We start from the raw sequence: 18333 nt of genomic DNA on the forward strand, positions 1-18333 counted from the left end.
CATGCTCCTCTGAAACCAATTTCTCTTTTTCCCTAGTGATCACCCCTACTTTCCATCAGGAGCAATTGCTCCTACAAAATTCAAGGAAGCCAACAACCAGGCAAAAGTGCGGTTTGCCCTCTCCTTGTGGAGCCCTGTAGCAACCATCTGGGGCAATCAATTAAGGCCGGTTTTACTGATAATTCATTTAAAGTTTCCAAACGTCAATTTCACACACCACCTCGGAACAGTCACTCAGGGCCTTTCTCAGTAGGAGCTCTTTCAGGCAAACTGAGTAACTAGTGTGTTACATCAAAAAAAGAAAAAGCTCCCTCTTTCAAGTCATTCTGAGTGACTACAGAACAATCTGGAAACTAGTTTTATGTGTATTTAATTTTTAAATAAACAATGCACGCACATGGTTCAAAAACACACGTTTTCAATGCTGGTGACATGTTTTGCCCCCACCCCTGTTGCCTGTCTCCCCATATCCCTCTGCCACGGGTGACAACTTTTATTAGAGAAACTATTCATTCAAGTGATTTTAGGCGTGATCCATTCCTGGACGGGATGGCAGAGAAAGCACATCTATCTTCCAAAATCTTGGGAGAACCCTCCCTGTCTTTAGACAGTGTATCTGCCTGCTAGCCCACCAGCCACTCACATTCTTACTACCGCACTTTCTTAGAAGAAGCTTGGCACACAGTGGGGATTGATCTACCGTGGAATTCAAAGCAGCCATAGATAAAAGCAGTATTCCTTGCCCTCTTCTAGAGCTGACAGTGAGTTCCACATAGCAGTATTTAATTTCCCAATGGGAAGTTCCTCCTCATAGCCGCAAAACTTATCAGTCAGAACTCAACAGGGCTGCCTCATGAGGTGGTGAGCTCCCCAACACTGTAAGCATTCAAGCAGGGACTGAACGACTACTTCCCGGGGCACTGTAGGAAAGATGCCAGGTGGAATCATTTCAGGCCACGTCTCCTCTACACGTCTGTTATCATTAGTTATGGTATCCTTTTGCAGAAACAGTAACAAGAAGGATATTTTTCTCTGCTCTCTTGTGCATCCGAATTACCACAGCCTGGCTCAATCCTCATCCTCTCTCACTGGTAATAACTTGAGAGCTGGTCTCCTTATCTCTATTGCTTTGATCTCCATCCACCACACTGTCATCAGGACATCTGAGTAGCCCATTCTCCCGATGGACACCTTTCAAAGATTCCGCATGTCCTCCAGACAACTTCCAATTCCGGGCTAGTGCTCACCATACCCCTAGCTCAGGAACTCTGGCCTCTCTCTGCAACCCCATTCCCCACCACTCCTTGGGGCTCATTCAGCTCAAAGCAGTATGATTTCACGGTGTGTTTGGTCCAGAACCCTCCACCCTCCCTCTTCTACTTTTTCACGTGCCTATTTCTTATGTATCTTCTTCCCTAGTGCTTTCCCCACCCTTTGGCACAAAATACCCCTCCTTTGGGTTCTCTAAGTGCATCTTACCCATGGGATGAGAGACTCTTTCAGGCAAGGACTGTGTCCGATTTGTTCATCTTTGTGTTTCCAGCCCCCACCGCATGCTTGACACCTAATAGGTGTGGTAACAGCTGCGGAACTGAACAGCCAGAGCTGGGGAACCCTTAATTACTGCAGAATAGCTGTGCATTTTTTGGAACATATTAAACATTTCTCCGAGTCTGCCTAGGTTGCAGTCTTTCATTAAATATGAGATCGCTGGATATCAGATAAATAGCCTATAACTCAGGAATCTATTCTGTTCCCAAGGAACTTGCCCAAAGTCACACAGCTAGAAAAAGAAGGATGTAGAAATCAAAGCCAGGTCAACTGATTCCAGAGCCGGTATCGTTAACCATGAGACTCCACTGCCTTTAAATTCTGAAGGGCAAGCTTGAAATTCAGTAGTCTGGATGATAAGCTCTTTCCTGCTAATCTTGTTTTTCATGGAAATTTCCAATTATGAAATCATCAGACTCCCAATATCTCTGTTTCTAGACTTTGACTGTTTAAACAAGACACAGACATGCTCTTTCCTTCTCTAAGAGGCTTTCTCTCCTTAACTGTTGGCTCTGCTCTAAAACCTTTCACCTGTCCCTTGCCTTCCAAGTCTGTTTCCCTTTTGGTTTTCTTGGCCTCTGTAGTGAGATGGTGGGCTCTTTGTATTGTAATTTTATGATTCTATAATTTATTTATCATGCATTATTGTGCCTCTAAACAATATGAGTGCCTTTGCAAGTGGGGGCACTTTATAAATAAATGATCATATTTATTGTTATTAATAAAAGAAGCAGCCCACAATGCTCCAGGAGCCCCGATCCGCCTCCGTAAATTTGTGAATTGAATATCAGATCTTACCCGGCTCACCACGGCTGCCAATTCTCGCATCTCACTATTCATGCCAATAAATGCACTCAGAGGTTTCAACAATCGTTCCTGATGATGGGAACAGAAAGTTTTACGTTACAATATTGTTCATAACTTAGAAAGCAAAACAGGATGCAGATCTCAGTGACATAAACGGTGGCAGATAGCTGTGACCTTTGAGTTGATCTCAAAATTTCTCTGGACTCAAAATTATATTTCTAAAGTTCGTCCTGATGTTGGTAGTTTGCAAGACGAATGTCACATCTTAGCCACTTACTGAGGGGTCTGGGTTACAGTCAAGGCTGTTCAAGCCAACTTCGCTGGTTGCTCCTTTGATGGCATCTGTGAGCAGCCCTCGGAAGTCAATGATTTGGCCCTGAAAGGGAGTAATGGTTATTTACACCATTAAAACATAAGAGAAGACAATCCTCAATAGCTCAGCTTCTGTAAATCAAGACACATTTATGTACTTTGGTATGTAGGACACACAAAGTGAAGCTTTGAAAAGAACCTGCACTGGGCCTCCTGGGTGGCTCAGTCACTTGAGTCCTGCTCAGGTCATGATCCTGGGGTCGTGGGACTGAGCCCTATGTCGGGCTCTGCACTAACCATGGAACCTCCTTAAGATTCTCTTTCTTTCTCTCTCTCTGCCCCTTTCTCTCTCTGCTTCCGCCCCCTCCCCTGCTCACATGTGCTCACTCTCTCTCTAAAATAAAAAATATTTTTTTAATAAAATAAAAAGAACCCGCACTAATAATGAACAAGATGATTTCCTCAAGTTGGGCACTCTAGAAGAAAAAATAAGTTGAAATAAATTCCTTAGAATGAAGTGGGTTTGAATAAAAGTTCACAAGCATTTTTCAGTTCCTGACACCATGCCATATGCTTCCTTACAGGTCTGGCTCCCCTATATTGTCTCATCCTTTGCGACATTTCACACACAGGAAGAACTCATCATCAGGAGAGTGATGATAGTTCCCATTAACCACCATGTACATTCTCCACTCAGTAGAGTCCCAGCTAACAAGTGACTTAAGGCCAGGTTTAAACCCAGATATCTGCCTCCCGTACTCCTCCCAATGCCACCTCATCTCCCCCGCAGGCAGAAGGAGAAAGGAAGGATGCATGCAAGAAAAAAAGTAATTAGCAGTAGCCAGCACTTACTGAGTGTATATTATGTGCTGGACACTATGCTAACATTCTCCACTCGTTATGATATCTTTCTAATTAAAAACATTTTTTTTAATGTTTATTCATTTTTGAGAGAGACAGAGACAGAGTGTGAGCAGGGGAGGGGCAGAGAAAGAGGGAGACACAGAATCCGAATCAGGCTTCGGGCTCCAGGCTCCAAGCTGTCAGCACAGACCCCGACGTGGGGCTGGAACTCATAAGCCGCAAGATCATGACCTCAGCTGAAGTTGGCACTTAACCTACTGAGCCACCCAGGCGCCCCTTTTTAAAATTTTTTTAATGTTTATTTATTTTTGAGAGAGAGGGAGAGAGAGAGAGAGAGAGAGAGAGAGAGAACCCATATACTTGAGGACCTTAAAAGGAGCCAGTTCAAGCCAATGAGAGCTCCCTTAATTTCCAGGGAGATGCTTCCAGCCTCCCCTCCAAACACACACACAGTCAGAGTTTAGTTCGCCCCAGAAGAGCCAGCCAGGGGTAAGTCTGAAGTCCTGTAGTTTGAGAACTTGCTTGAAGAAAGATGACTCTTAAAAAGACACCCAACCCCAGAAGTTACAATCAAGAGAAACCTGCTGGGTGTTGATACTGCTTCACCTTTCCAAAGGACAGGTTTTAACCTACCTTTTGCCTACAGCCACCCAATCTGGGTCTTCTCTGTTTGAGAAACGGTTATTTCTGAATCAAGAAATGAGGTTCATTATGAAAGGGGTAGAAATATTTAGTATGGATAAGACCCACCCTATTTCAACTGAGGTTTCATGGTTCACATGGAATGACATGTAAGCCTAGAGCCACATCTCCATGGAGAAAAAGTGCCATCGCTCATCAGTTACCACCAATGGGGGAAGAAAGAATGGGTAGGCCATCATAACCCCTTCAATAATACAGAACACCCATGCTGATCATTTCAGTCGTGGGATTTTTAAGCTGAAAGTGACGTTGGAAGCCATCTCTTCCAAACTCCTGAGTTTACAAATAGGGAGACTGAGCTTCTTCGAGGTGGGGCACATCCTTCAAGACCAGACCGGAACACCAGGGCTGTAATCCTCATCCAGTGCTCCTCTCAGTTCACCGCACAGCCAGCCTTTGACCGTCACCTGTTAGCTTTCCTCTTTGACAAAAATAGCCTTTTTTACTTTCATTTTTACAAAGAAAAGGGATGCCCCCTTTTGGTTCTAGGTTCACGAATGCCACTTACTTTTTGTGGGCGGACGTTTTCTTCTCCGCTGCCTTTGGGGATTCCTGATATACTCAAGCCAAAGTCAGCGCCCTCCATGGGAGTGTTATTGACAGGCTCCTGGGGAAAGAGGAAGACAGCAAGAAGCCAGCTGGGGAAGCAAGTTCCACATGCTGGTGGAAAATGCCTATTCCGGCATCCAGAATCACACACTGGGTATCAGTTCAGTAAACGGGAACCTCATGTGTCATTCGGCCACTTCTGTGCAGACCCAACGAGATGAACTCACTGTCTGCCTGTGCCATACGGGAAGAGCTGTCACCAGAAGCTACAGGCTTTGAGCAGCTTTTCCGGTGGAGGAAACCGTTGTGCCTCAACCCATCCCCGTTCACACTGGCTTGCCTGTTCTCCTGTAACGAGGTATCTGAGGCCAGGGGTGGCCGAGTTTGGAAGTGGAGCTGAGTCAACAGTCAACTGCTTCCTGCGGATTCCCCTGCACCACCTTCGGCTCCCTTCCACCTGAGCCAGACTGCAATGGCCAGAAGTGTACAACCTCCTCGAGAGTGAGAGGTTCCTTCTGACAATTGAGTTTCACGAGGACTCCTTTCTCCCCTGCCAGGGATCTCTGACCCTCTTTCTTCCCATTCTTTTTCACTATTTCCATTAGTTCTCTTTCCTCTGAAACCTGGTATGTTTGTTCTGACCCAGGAGGTTGGAGGTATGAATCCCCTGAGTTAGAAGCCATTGATTTCCCCCGCCTGCTGGGCTCTGTCCTCTTGCTGACCACCCTGTCCCCAAGATTGTTTTGCGGGGAGGTCTGGAGTGAAGACCAACCATTTGTGTTTTGGAGAAACCCAGCCATTCCTGAGGCTGTCCTTGACTTAGTCTTAAGAGTCCAGGAATGTGCTTTGGGACAGGAAAGATGTGCCACCTATAATTACCTCAAATGGGATGATTGAGCTCTGTAGCAACCAGCCCCCTGCTCTGACTGGACCCAGGGCTTACCCCTCGAGGACTGTTTCCCAGTACTCCAACCAGGGGGAAGGCTGGTGGAAGGAAGGAGACTTTCCACTCGAATTAAGAAACATTAGGAAGGCTAGAGATTTGCTTGTGGTTTTAATTCAGTATACTGGAAGAAAATCTACAATGTAACAAAATCACACAAAAATGAATAAATGTGACTCTTTTCTCAGGGCTATTTCTCAGCCACCTGCAGTTTTACCAATACCAGCAAAGCCATCCAGACCTGTTTAGGATGCTCCTTATGGACGGATTTGGCATCCCCTGGCTTCCCCACCGTGGTTCTGGACCGCGGCCTCTGCTGACTGATCTTGGGAAGATTTTGACAACTGTCGCTCATCACCCTAGGGGAGGGAACAAAGACCCTGGAGGAAATTATTCAAACCATTTAATTTGAGGTAACTAAACAACCTGTGTAGCCGACTTAAAAAGAGTTCTACAAAGATGTGCAGATGTGGCACCATTGGGCCCTTCCATTTGCACTGTCCTGACACCCTGGCCGTCCTGGCTCTGACTTGCTCCACTCTACCCCTTGGGTTCCTCCAAGAGCAAGCTAGAGGGTCCACCTCCTCCTGGAGGCCCCCAACCCCCTCTTCATTTTCCCTTCAAGCCACCTGGCTCCAGCTCTTCTGCAGATAGCTCTGTATTCCTAAGAACACATGACTTTTGCAAGCATTTTCCAACGTTTCTTCCCACCTTCCTTAAAGAACAGTATGCAGCCCAGGGGTCACATTGTGGGGAGGAAGGAGGAAGCCTAGGGATTTGCCTGTAGTTTTGATCCAGTGTGCTGGGTGTACTTAAAATAGTTCTCATCAGGCTGCATAAAGCCAACATGGAAAGGTGCTCACTTCGGCAGCCCGTATACTGAAACATCGAAGGGGCTTGTGCAAGGGAAGCAACCCTTACCTCATCTCTGTTGTCACAGATCTTCATATTTGCCAAACAGATTTTCACCAAATATTGTTCACTTAAGGCAAAACATATTGATGGGTCTGGACGCCAGACAGTGGCTACCTGTCTTGGAGATGGGATGCATTGATTGGGAAGAGAGACTGCTGGGGGGCTGGGGTGGTGGCGCTTACGAGAGTATATGGACATTTGACTGTATATGTGTCATATGCATCAATATAAAGGTAAAATAAAGTTGTTCGCTAGGTCCTTGGAACGAGAAATTCAGTTTTGGAAAATTAGTAGATAGGAGATGACATCAGAGAGAGGCAGGACTGCTCAGGGGGCAGACCGTGAAGTCCCACATCTGAACTTGTTTGGGTTTTCTCCATTCCTTCGTCCTTACGTGTCAGATGTGTTTGCAGGAGTTTTGCTGGAAGTATTTCTCCCCTGTCCTAAGGGGTCTCAGAGAGCACCTATTTCTCCATTTCTTTTTGGGAAAGGAGGAGTTGTATCTAATATAAACACCTAGCCAGCAAAAGACCACCCATGCCAATAATAACGCCAGCGTCCACACACGATGACCCCGGTGTTGGCCCACTGGGGTGGGTATCATAAGAGGTGGACAGCTGACAGTTTCTCGGAACATTGTTTTTCATCTGTAAACTAGGAATACAAACGTCTGTCCCTCAGGCCTTTGGCTGGCACAAAAATGAAGTGTCTATGAAATGAATACCAAACATGTTACAAGTGCAAACCCTTATGAATAGCACTGATTTAAATGCAATGAGGTCATATATATACATATGTAGTGAAGCTTGCCTAACGTCATTGCAGGGCAGACAGGGAACAGGGAATCTGTTTTCCTGCTTTTATTTCCCTTTGGAGGCAAGTGGTTCACAGATCTGCTTCAACACGATCAGAGACAAGTTCCTAATGTGCAAAGCAATGTGATTCATTCCCAGTCGGCTCTAATGATTGTAAAATTCATCCTAATATGGGACCAAATCCACCCCGCTATAATTTTAGGTGCCCCTCCTGAGTATGCCCTGTGGAATTCTACAAAGAAGGCTCAGTCCCTCTTTAGAGGGTGAAGACTGGTGCCGTCTTGTTCTAGGGGCACCGCCTCCCCATGGGTTCCAGTCTTCAAGCTAACCCTCTCCAGTTGCCCCAATCATTCCTAAGGTTACCTGGCTCCCAGATTCATCCGCATCCTGGTCACCTTTCCTTTGTCCACAGTCTTCTGACCACAACAGAGTCACCTCCTATTTTGGGGACGCTGTATTTCTATCTGTGAGGCCCGAGACCACATTAGCAGTCACATCACACTGTTGTGATCACCCTCACACCTTATCTGTTGTGAACTCAGATTTCTAGGGCCCTGATTTTGTAATGAGGGAGCTATTTGTCATTAGTCTTTGGTTGGAGCTTACACCTCATTTCATTAAATTTCATCGTGTTATTTTGGGCCCATCTTCCAAATTGTCCAGATTTTTTGGCATCCTAATTCTGTTATCCATCACATTAAATAAACTTTCCTCCACTGAGTTATCTGCAAATCTGTAAACTGGGAGCTTGCTCTCTGGTGTGAAATGCAAGCATTAGGAAAAGGCACTTTCATTTGTTAATAGCCAGTCTCATGACACAACCTTTCATTTCAATAGCTGTCTTCAATTACAAAATTGTAAACAAACAGCATTCATTACTTTCCTAATTATCCTTCCTGACTCCAGCCATTTGCTGTCTGACCTTTACGCCTGCCACGTACAAACGTTTACTCAGAGACAAGCTGAGGACACCCAAGCTGTCAAGCTGCCTCCCTGAAGAGAAGCAGAGTGCTCGAAAGACATTCACTTCTGGAATGTTCTCCTAGGTAAGGAATGCTGAGGAAGTTCCAGGCATGAATACGTGGCTGAAACATAATCAGAACCCAAATGCATGCCAAAGCTGGCTTCTTTAAATGCTCCTCGCTTTTTTGGTTCAAAAGTAGTTATCATTTGTTGTCAGAGTCTGACTAGCTTTATGGAAACTGTAAATAAATGGATAATGCTTTGGTCAAAACGATAAAATTGTTCCTAAAGAATAGTACAAAACAAAGTTAGCCTCAGGCAGAGCATTATTGAGAGTATTATCATGAGGCATGCATGGGTGCTTGCTACGTGTGGGGACCTCACTGTGTGTCAGAAACTTGCTCCAAGCTTGTGAGGAGCAGAGCCAGGAATTGAACCTGGGTCTTGCAATCTCTGAGGTCCGTACTCTTCATAGCACATAGCCTTGAAAGAGCACTAGTGAATGCAGTTATCTGTGGTAAAACCAGGAGAACCCATAGATGTTGGCTCATGTCTTGGACGTCTGTAACGTGTGGGGAACCCATTGCTGGGCCCACTAAGGTCACATGATCACAATCTGCAATTGCTGGTAGACAGATAGGGAACCGAGCTGGAGAATCTTCTGGAAAGGGATCCCACAAACTCTTAGAGTTGGGTTGGTCAAGAGGAATTACCATTCACTTTACCTTCTGGTCTTCCCTCCACTTCTTTGTGGTAAATTATTTTCCGCTGTAGCAAAACAAATATTGGAGGAAAAGGAATGAATTTAATTCTTAAGAGAAAGTGATTTTTCAGATATGTTTGCCCTTTTACATTGTTCTCAAAATTTGTGCTATAACCTTGTGGGGTCCCGGAGCTCTAAGCTATTCTCATATAGAAAGAAGTGAAACTACCAGCAGAAGGAAAGAAACCCATGTTTCCCAAGCATTTCTGCGTGGAGAAAGACCCCAAAGCCCTTAGATATTAATTGAGTTGGAGACCATGAACCTGGTGGCAACTTCAGTGTGGGCCAACTTTACGGTTACCATTATATTAAGTTTTCATGAACCTGACACCATTTTGCTGTGGTCCGTGGGACACCAGGATGATTGCATGAACACTTACCAGTCGTACTCTGCCAGTTTACCTTAAAATAAAGACATTGTGTCTAATATCCCAGGAGAATATGGTTCCGGACTAAATCAGAACCGGCAATCTAGAAATTAGATCATGTCAATAATAGTCCTGGTGGCCCAGGAGTCAGTGCTTCTCTGCCCAAACCCAGACCCAGCAACCAGCCAAGGACAGGGAGCTCTGAACTCTGCCCTGGAAAGGAGCTCAGATAAATATCCCTTCCAGCTCAGAGATGCGCCCCCGGCTATTTTTAATTGACATTCCTCTTGGTTTCCTGGTCCCCACATGAAATGTTAAAGTCTGTGGCTTAACAAGTGCCTTGTAAACAGGACAATGATCTCCCTTGGTTTATAATTACTTCCCCCACTTACAGACTTCCAAGTCAATGTTACTACAAAACATAGGGCCCTCGCTTTAGATCTTTCCTCCAGCCAGCCTCCTTGACTGCTAACCTATACTGGGTCTTTGCATTCTATTGATCATTATCTGGATTGATGGCTTTCAAAAGCATTTCATTATCTATACATGAGCTATTAGCTTCACCAATACTCATTTTCATGTTATTTTCAAGATAGATAATAGGTCTTCCTAACAACAACAACAAAAAGTCTTCTGTCTTTTATCCTCTTCCAACAGTTCTTTCCATTTTTAAAGAAATGAAAGTAACGTTGGTCTTCTAAAAAGCACCTGTGATGCACTGGGGTTTTGCTTTCATTGTCCTAAAACACACATACCTCAAACAAATGCCACCGTGACTAAAGGGACATCACTGCCTGACCGATCATGTTTCTATTTCTGTACAGGATCTGATGCAGGCTATACAATCTTTCTGGTCTATTCTTTCAGTGGGGGGGGTGGGGGGAGTAGCATCTATCTGAGAATAAAATGAGGAAGAAACACTAATCTTAAAGATGAGAAAAAACCTTATTTCTAGAAAATAGCCATGTACCTGTGTCTGATGCCTTTTTGACAATTTTGGGGTATTTCTGAAATTTTACAAAATAATAGCTCTCGTATTCCATCAAAATAGTTTCAAGGTCGATGTTGTCACAGACTTCAAAGCGTCGTAAACCCAGTTTAGTTTCTTGCTCCAAAGCATTGGCTGCATCGATATATCTGGCCATTTCACAGAAGAAAAAACAACAACAGAAATTAACTCTGGGTAAAAAGAATAAAGGCAAACAGGCATTACAAGTCCACAGAGACTCAATACAAATATTAAGCTTATATTAAGCAGTACATTCAATGACAATTACAATATACGAGGTTTGCCTATAGAAGGAGCCCACATATGTTAAGTATATCCAAGTACTGTTTTCAAAGCAGTTGCCTCTGGAAGCTACATACTTATTCTAATGATGCAATCATTGTTCAAAACATTTTTGGAAGTGCTTAGAAGTCAAATAAGTAAATCGACTAAGAAAATGTCCTGTGTTTTCTCATTTCTAGCCAAAATTGAGTATTTGCCCAACTTGATTATCTCTTTATTCACCAGCATTAATTTTAGATAACATCTGGCAATTGTTAAACCTAAATTTAAGCCCAAGAGGCAAGATGTGCCATGATTGTGGCAACTGAAAAGCATAGGTCATGAGTTCTGAAGGAAATTCCAGAAATATGTTGATCAATATCATCAAGGAGATTGAGTATAAGAAGAAGTCATTGCTGGGTCATGTTATTTCTGGTCATTTTTCTTCAGTCACACATCTACACTACCCGGTGACTATGGGTGGAAGCATGATCTTCACCGGGGTTCTTCACTGTCACTTTGAACCTGTTGTGGTCTCAGCAATGCTCTGTCTCCCAATCCTCTGAAAGTGGAAAGACTTTCCACATTTTAATCTTAGTTCTCAACTTCTTATGAAACCAAAGACTCTCCTGGAAAATGGGCAAATATGCCCAAATCAGCATACAATTTCATCCAAGGACATTGGATTAAGAATTTCTGCCTCAGGATAGACTTCTTCCTGTTTGATTCAAATCTGGGAAGGTAGGAGAAAACTTTCTTTTATATTATGCTCTCTTCCCTTCACCAGATTCAGGTCAGTTGGAACACTGAACTTTCTTAAACAAGGTTGCCATGATTATTTCCAGTGACTTTGCTAAACTTTAAAGAAACTGCAAAACATCAATTGGCTGTAGTCAGTCAGCCTCTATACATTGATGGCTCATCAGGCTTCTATACTGTGTCTTAATCCCCATTTTACAGAGAGAAAAACTAACTCTTTCCTATGAATAATTTTTGTTTAGTATTAAGTAATACATGCTCATTTGAGAAAAAACTAGAAAATACAGGTAAGTCAAAAGAAAATTCCACTACCTTTGCCTATCTTTCCAAACATTTTTAATGACTAAATACATATATACTTACATATATACACTTGTAAAGCTCTATATATGTATATACACACACATATATATGCATATATATATATATATGTTATATATATTATTTGTGTGTGTGTGTGTGTGTGTGTGTGTGTGTGTGAGAGAGAGAACATACACTATAGATTGCTTGTAGTCTTTACTCACATCACATTATATTGAAATCTTTCCAGGATCATGGGCTTTTGACTTACACAAAAATTATAAGAATAGATGATAGTAGGCCTCATAGATCCCAAACTAATTAATCGGGGAACAAAACTGCTTCTGCGTGTTGCTACTACATTGTTGGAGCTTGAATGAAATCTGAATTTAATGAGGTTGGCTGGAGGAGCCACTAGAGGTTCTCAACCAACAGAGTGACAGGATGGGACGTCAGGAAGAGGAGTGAGCAGTAATGAGCATGGCATAGTGGGAGAGATGGGGAGGCTGTTAACGGGTGCTCAGACCCAGAGAGCAGCGTGTGTAGTCCTCGAAGCAGCAGCTGTGATCCTCCACTGTCGGACCTCACTTGTTCTCCCACACACAGCCCAACTCTGGTCTTTCTCCACTTATGCCTCTTCTTTCTCCGTGAGCCTGCCTGTGATGTCCTTGTGCATCATGTCTGTCTATCCATCTTCTCCACATCTTTCTAGACCAGCTCACCTTGCCATCTCTACAAAGCTTTTCTCTGGTTGTTTAATCCAATCCACTGTAACCTAGCCTCTTGATGAGGATAAATCCTTGGTCTTTTGTTAAAGACAGGTCTGCTTTTCCAACATTGATATGTCTTTTAAAAATACCTACAGTTTACTTTTCATCTTGACATACACTCCTAAGTGCCTTTACCAGCAGGTCTCAGGAAAATGGTCAATTTTACTAGAATTTTCATTGATTTGAGATGCAAGGGGCCATCTCGTGGCAGAAAGGGGAAGTGCATGCTTTGTAAATACACAGTCGAAGGGATAAACTATGCTGACTTTTCTTTGTCTTTTGTTTTCGTGGTTCTCCTTTCTGAGATAGTTTCTTGGCACAGTTACTACTTAGGGCTGGATAATTCTGTTGTGGGATGCTGTCCTGTGCATTGAAGGATGTTTAGCAGCATCCCAGACATTGCCAAATGCTCCCCAAGAGGCAAAATCACCCCAGTTGAGAACTGCTGCTCTAACTTGAAAGTTCAAGCCCTAAGCCTGAAACCTGAATATTTTCTTCCTAGATGAAACCTGGAAAGAAAGGAAACTGGAAAGTAAATAGTGGATGAGCTCTCTTCCTCATAAAACCCAGCACATCTGCAGCCTTCATTGTAAAGGCTTGCACGTTTCCAGATCAGGTAGGTGGCCAAACTCAGATGCTTCCAAATTTCCTCCCCTGCCAGTTATTGAATGGCATTGTCCAGAAAAGAAAGGGGGGCATAGGTCATCCAGTAAATGCAATACCTTTATTTTGAGGGAAGGAGAATTGAGGAATAAGAGTGTGATCTCTGTGTATGTAGCCTGCTGTATGGCCCTGGGAATCTGATTTGAAAGGCCTGAAACCTGAATGGGAAAGGGAACGTATCTCATGACTGGGTAGCTTTGTTAGAGTTTTCAAAATGCATAATGGAACTATATGTGTCAATGAGGCCATAAAATTATGAATCTAGGTTGCTGATGGTGGGGACAGGGACAGGCAGAGCACAGGGGATATTTAGGGGTGAAGCTATTCAATGTAATACTACAATGCTGGATGCATGACATTATGAATTTGTCAAAACTCATGGAACCATTCAACACAAGAGTAAACCCTGATGTGAACTATGGACATTAGCTAACAATAATATATCAAGATTGGGGGCACCTGGGCTGCTCAGTCTGTTGAGCATGAGACTCTTGGTTTCAACTCAGGTTATGATCCCAGGGTCATAGGGTCAACCCCCGTGTTGGGCTCCACAATGAGTGTGGAGCCTGCTTAAGATTCTCTCTCTCTGTCTCTCTGTCTCTGTCTCTCTGTCTCTCTGTCTCTCTCTCTCTCTGCTCCTCTCCCTTGCTCACACTCTCTCTCTAAAATAATATGTATATATACACACATATACATATAGGTACATCTACATACACACATGCACACACACACAGATATTTATATATAAAGATTAGTTCACCAATTATAACACACGTACCACACCAATGTAAGATGTCAGTAACAGGGTAGACTGACTAGGGTAGGGGGATTCCCAATATATGGGAACTCTGAATACTTTCAGCTCAGTTTTTCTATAAATATAAAACTGCTATAAAAAATAAATTCTGTTAGCTATTTTTATAAGTGTATATCTAGAAAAGTGGAGGTCAGACAAAGAGAGGAATCACGTCTGTAAATCTTTGAAACAGAACATACCCTTCTTGTGTTAAATAATGCAGAATCAAAATAAGAAGATTTTTTCGTCGTGCTTCTGTTCTCCTCTCACACTGTGAACAAACAGGAGAATTTAGATGGGACAACAATGAGATCTAACACTCTTTATAGCAATAAACCCTCGAAGGTAAATGTAACCTGTCAAAACCAAGAAGCATGACTTAAAGGCTGGAAGGCAGTTCAACGTCTCTAAGGATATGTAAAGTTATTTTCCATTGTCGTTTTCTTCTTAGAGCTGCCTTCTCAATTGTACACTGAAGGTACAGTGATTTAAATTAGAATTGCACTTTACTAGTCAACTTCTTCCTGCCAAGCTAATTGGCATTTTATTGCTTATAAGTGCAAAGAAATGAGTATACACGCTCCTGTTTGGGCCAGGTTAAGGAAGGTGATGGTAAAGAGAAACTTGTGAGCTAGAAATCAGCTCTGACAGCACAGCATCTTTGGTTCACCCGGAGACGCGCCCAGTCCCAGCACAAAGTGGCCTTGAGTTCCAACAAGCCACTCAGCGGGTGACTACACAGCCAAACATTTAGCATACCCACTGAGAGCAGCAGAGGCCAGAAGACGGAAATTCCTGCGTAATAATGTCCTTATTCAAACTCGATGCATGTGTACGTTTATTCAGCATTCGTGTGCTGTGTTTAGGTATCAGGTATCTCAAATTCCCCTGAAATGTATTCATAAGACACCTACTTTCAGTAATACCTCCCTTATTTGTGAATAACTTACCTGACATCTTTTTCTAAGGAGCATACAGGTAAGAACTGGATAAAAGCAAAAAAGGCCCCTCGGTGGCCCAAATAAACACGCTCATGACATGTATAAAGACTTTCAGACATTCATCCGAAGCCTTCTAAAAATTAATGTAATACAATTAAAACATGTGTGCAGTTATTTAAATCAAACAGTATTGGGGCACCTGGGTGGCTTGGTTGGCTGAGCATCCAAGCCGACTTCGGCTCAGGTCATGATCTTGTGGTCTGTGAGTTCGAGCCCTGCATCGGGCTCTGTGCTGACAGCTCAGAGCCTGGAGCCTGCTTGGATTCTGTGTCTGCCTCTCTCTCTGCCCCTCCCCTGCTCACACTCTGTCTCTGTCTCTCTCTCAAAAATAAATAAACATTAAAAAAAGAATCAAACAGTATTATAAATTATTTTTTTCTTACATCGCTTTTTTATGATGAAATATACATAACGTAAAATTTACCATTTAAGCCATTTATAAGTACAGTTTGGTGGCATTGAGTACATTCATATTGTTGTTAAGCCATCGCTGCCATCCATCTCTAGAACTTTCTTCTCTCTCCCAACTGAAACTCTGTATTCGTTAAACAATAACGCCCTACCCTCCTCCCCCTAAGCCCTGGCGCCCACCATTCTACCAGTCTACTTTCTGTCTCTAAGAATTTGCCTTTACTACGTACCTCATGTAAGTGGACTCACTTCAACAGTATTTGTCCTTTCGTGTCTGGCTTATTTCATTTAGCATAATGTTGTCAGGGTTCATCCATGTTGTAATATGTGTCCAAATTTTTCTTCCTTTTTAAGGCTGAATAATATAGTACTATAAATTTTTATTTTTATAATTTTCTTAGGATTGTATTTTTTTAAGTAATCTCTACCTCCAACGCGGGGCCCAACCTCGTAACCCCGAGACCAAGAGTCTCATGCTCCAATGACTGAGCCAACCAGGCACCCCCATAAATTTTTAACAAAAAACAATAGACTGTGCCCCCACTCCACTACCTCACTCCCCACTTCCCCCCTACAGGCAACAACCTTAATTAGCTTAGCCGTTTCTTCTGACACTCACCTCCATGTTTCTAAATACATCACTGTTTTGCGATACGTGAACACTAGGCATTAACTGTTCACATCCTGTTAAGGTAGATGAGAACTATGTTGCCATCCAACTTCTCACCCTCCCCTCCCCGCTACACTTATATCAATATTCAGTGCTTACATTATTATGACCATGTAAATAATGTTCACTGCTGAGTCAGAAAGCACTTACCCATTTCTGTACATTATTTTTTCTTAGAATGAATAATTGCCTCATTTTTTTAGCTTGGCTGTATACATATTACTAATTTTCAAACAGCAACACACCTCTAAAGTCCCCTCCTATCACTTTGTTCACTATCAAATACATCAGATAATGTGTCACATACACTTTCCCCACTCTTCCAAGGAATGCATTTTCCTTCAGTGCAAAAGAAATGGTCTCAGAATGCACGACAGGGAAGAAGGCTTAGGATTGCCCTATGGAGCTTCCGTTGCTTTAGCATGTGTGTATATGGGTTGGGACCCAACCTAAAATGTCTTACAGTTGGGGCACAGTAACAGATTGAAAGTCACTACACAAAATGACATTTTCCTGATCTTAAGACATTCAACACTGGCCATTTTTGCTCATTTCTCTGAAGATGTTGACATAACACTCTTGATAAAGACTGAAGCTTTTCTAATTTACCATATTTAGTAACTTTGACTCTGATAGTCAAAATCTGCTCCCCCTCCCCCACTCCATTTTTGTTTGTTTGTCTGTTTTTGTTTTTTTGTTGTTTTTTTTTTTTTTGTAATTTGATTTGACTTGCTTGTAGTGCCATCTAGTGTATTAGGAGGGGAACACTTCATGAAATTTAGGTTAGTTCCAAATTATTATTCGCATAAAAAATGACAATCATCGCAAAATTCAGTCCAAATCAGGTTTGCAAATAAAGATATAACCACATGTTAGAGAAACAGTAATAAGATTGATAGGATATGTTTCTAAGTAGAAAAATTCTCAAGTTCAGGCTTGGGGTTTTGATTCAGAATTTTAGAAGTCTAGAAGGTACTGGGAGATCATTGAGTCTCAAGAACCTAAGATCCAGATAAATTAAGGGATTTGCTCAAAGCCTGCAGACTTGAGCTCAGAACCCAGCGTTCTTCCATCAGTTCCTCCCGGTTTAACCCCCTTCTCGTCAATCTCTGCTCCCACCCCTACACCTTGACTACAGACTAGAGAGAAACTGCTATTTTAATTTGCCAAAAACTGCCAAATTTGCTAAAATCAAACAACTGTGGTTACCAAACAGTCCTTCTTAGCTGACCTCACATAGTAACACACAAGTGGTGGCTCTTACAATTCCTCAAACCTAAAATCCCACAATTTTAGTGACCATTTCGAAGCAATTACTGGCTAGACCTCCTTCAAAAAGTCAGTCTCCCTGCTGCACCAGGAGCGTTGTGTCTCGTAGGATGATCATGCTTTTTAATTTCTGAATAGTCAGACTCCTGCTGTAAATGAAGCTAATCCATTTCACATGTACGTAAAGGTCTTTGAGAACAAAAGGATTGGAGCTAAAGAGCAATGAAAGCCATGCACGTTCTCACAGGCGCTTCAGTGGACACTGGCTAGTGCCCTTTCCAACTGGGCAGTGTTTTTGCAGACTGTGGGGTGCTGTGCTCGTATCAGGGTCAGTGATTGGTGGGTGCTCAACAGCTGTTAGTTGCTTGTTCGTATAATTCAGAGTCTCTCCATCCTTCACTCTGGAAGCATGCACTTCTTAATCTAAACGTGCACAGGTGCACATGTTCTCTTATGAGTAGGATGCTGAGAAAAATTAGCTAAGGAGCGTTTTGCTTCTGTTCCTCAGTACTGCACACACTGCACTGTGTTTGGATGATAGCTCTAGATTTCCTAAAGAGGAAGGTCTGGGTAGAGCCAGAAAACTTATTAGGTGAACAGAAAAAGATCTTGAGAGGGATGTTTTTAAAAGGGGATGGGAGGGAGCGCCTGGCTGGCTCAGTTGATCTGAGCATGCGACTCTTGATCTTAGGGTGGTGAGTTCAAGCCCCACATTGGGCATAGAACTCACAAAGAAAGAAAGAAAGAAAGAAAGAAAGAAAGTGGGGCATGGGAGGGCTGGGAAGGATGGAAGAATGGCGTGGGTAACAGTTAAGGGATGTAGAGTTTCTTTTTGGGGTAGTGAAGATGTTCTGAAATTACCGTGGTGATGG

At 42.9% G+C, this 18333-nt stretch overlaps 1 protein-coding gene and 1 long non-coding RNA gene across 3 annotated transcripts in view; one reads left to right on the plus strand and one right to left on the minus strand.

Annotated features, from left to right (window-relative positions):
• KATNAL2 (katanin catalytic subunit A1 like 2) overlaps window positions 1-18333 on the minus strand; it is a 68428-nt gene that overhangs the window by 27625 nt on the left and 22470 nt on the right. Inside the window, exons 1-8 of one of the 2 annotated variants that reach the window (XM_058692197.1) lie at window positions 15753-15857; window positions 14311-14381; window positions 10523-10689; window positions 9147-9189; window positions 5970-6087; window positions 4745-4843; window positions 2636-2734; window positions 2350-2427 (exon numbers count right to left, since the gene is read on the minus strand). In XM_058692197.1, coding sequence (XP_058548180.1) covers window positions 2350-2427; window positions 2636-2734; window positions 4745-4843; window positions 5970-6087; window positions 9147-9189; window positions 10523-10595 — 510 coding nt within the window. In that variant the 5' untranslated portion in view covers window positions 10596-10689; window positions 14311-14381; window positions 15753-15857. Of the gene's footprint in view, window positions 1-2349; window positions 2428-2635; window positions 2735-4744; window positions 4844-5969; window positions 6088-9146; window positions 9190-10522; window positions 10690-14310; window positions 14382-15752; window positions 15858-18333 lie in introns of those variants that run through there. The other variant, XM_058692196.1, reaches the window with a different exon arrangement.
• Window positions 6028-13362, plus strand: LOC131490123 (uncharacterized). The gene is made up of 3 exons (XR_009250954.1): window positions 6028-6141; window positions 8365-8504; window positions 13154-13362. It is a non-coding gene; the product is annotated as an uncharacterized LOC131490123 (long non-coding RNA).

The sequence above is a fragment of the Neofelis nebulosa genome, chromosome 11 (genome assembly GCF_028018385.1).
Source record: "Neofelis nebulosa isolate mNeoNeb1 chromosome 11, mNeoNeb1.pri, whole genome shotgun sequence".
Classification (NCBI taxonomy): Eukaryota; Metazoa; Chordata; class Mammalia; order Carnivora; family Felidae; genus Neofelis; species Neofelis nebulosa.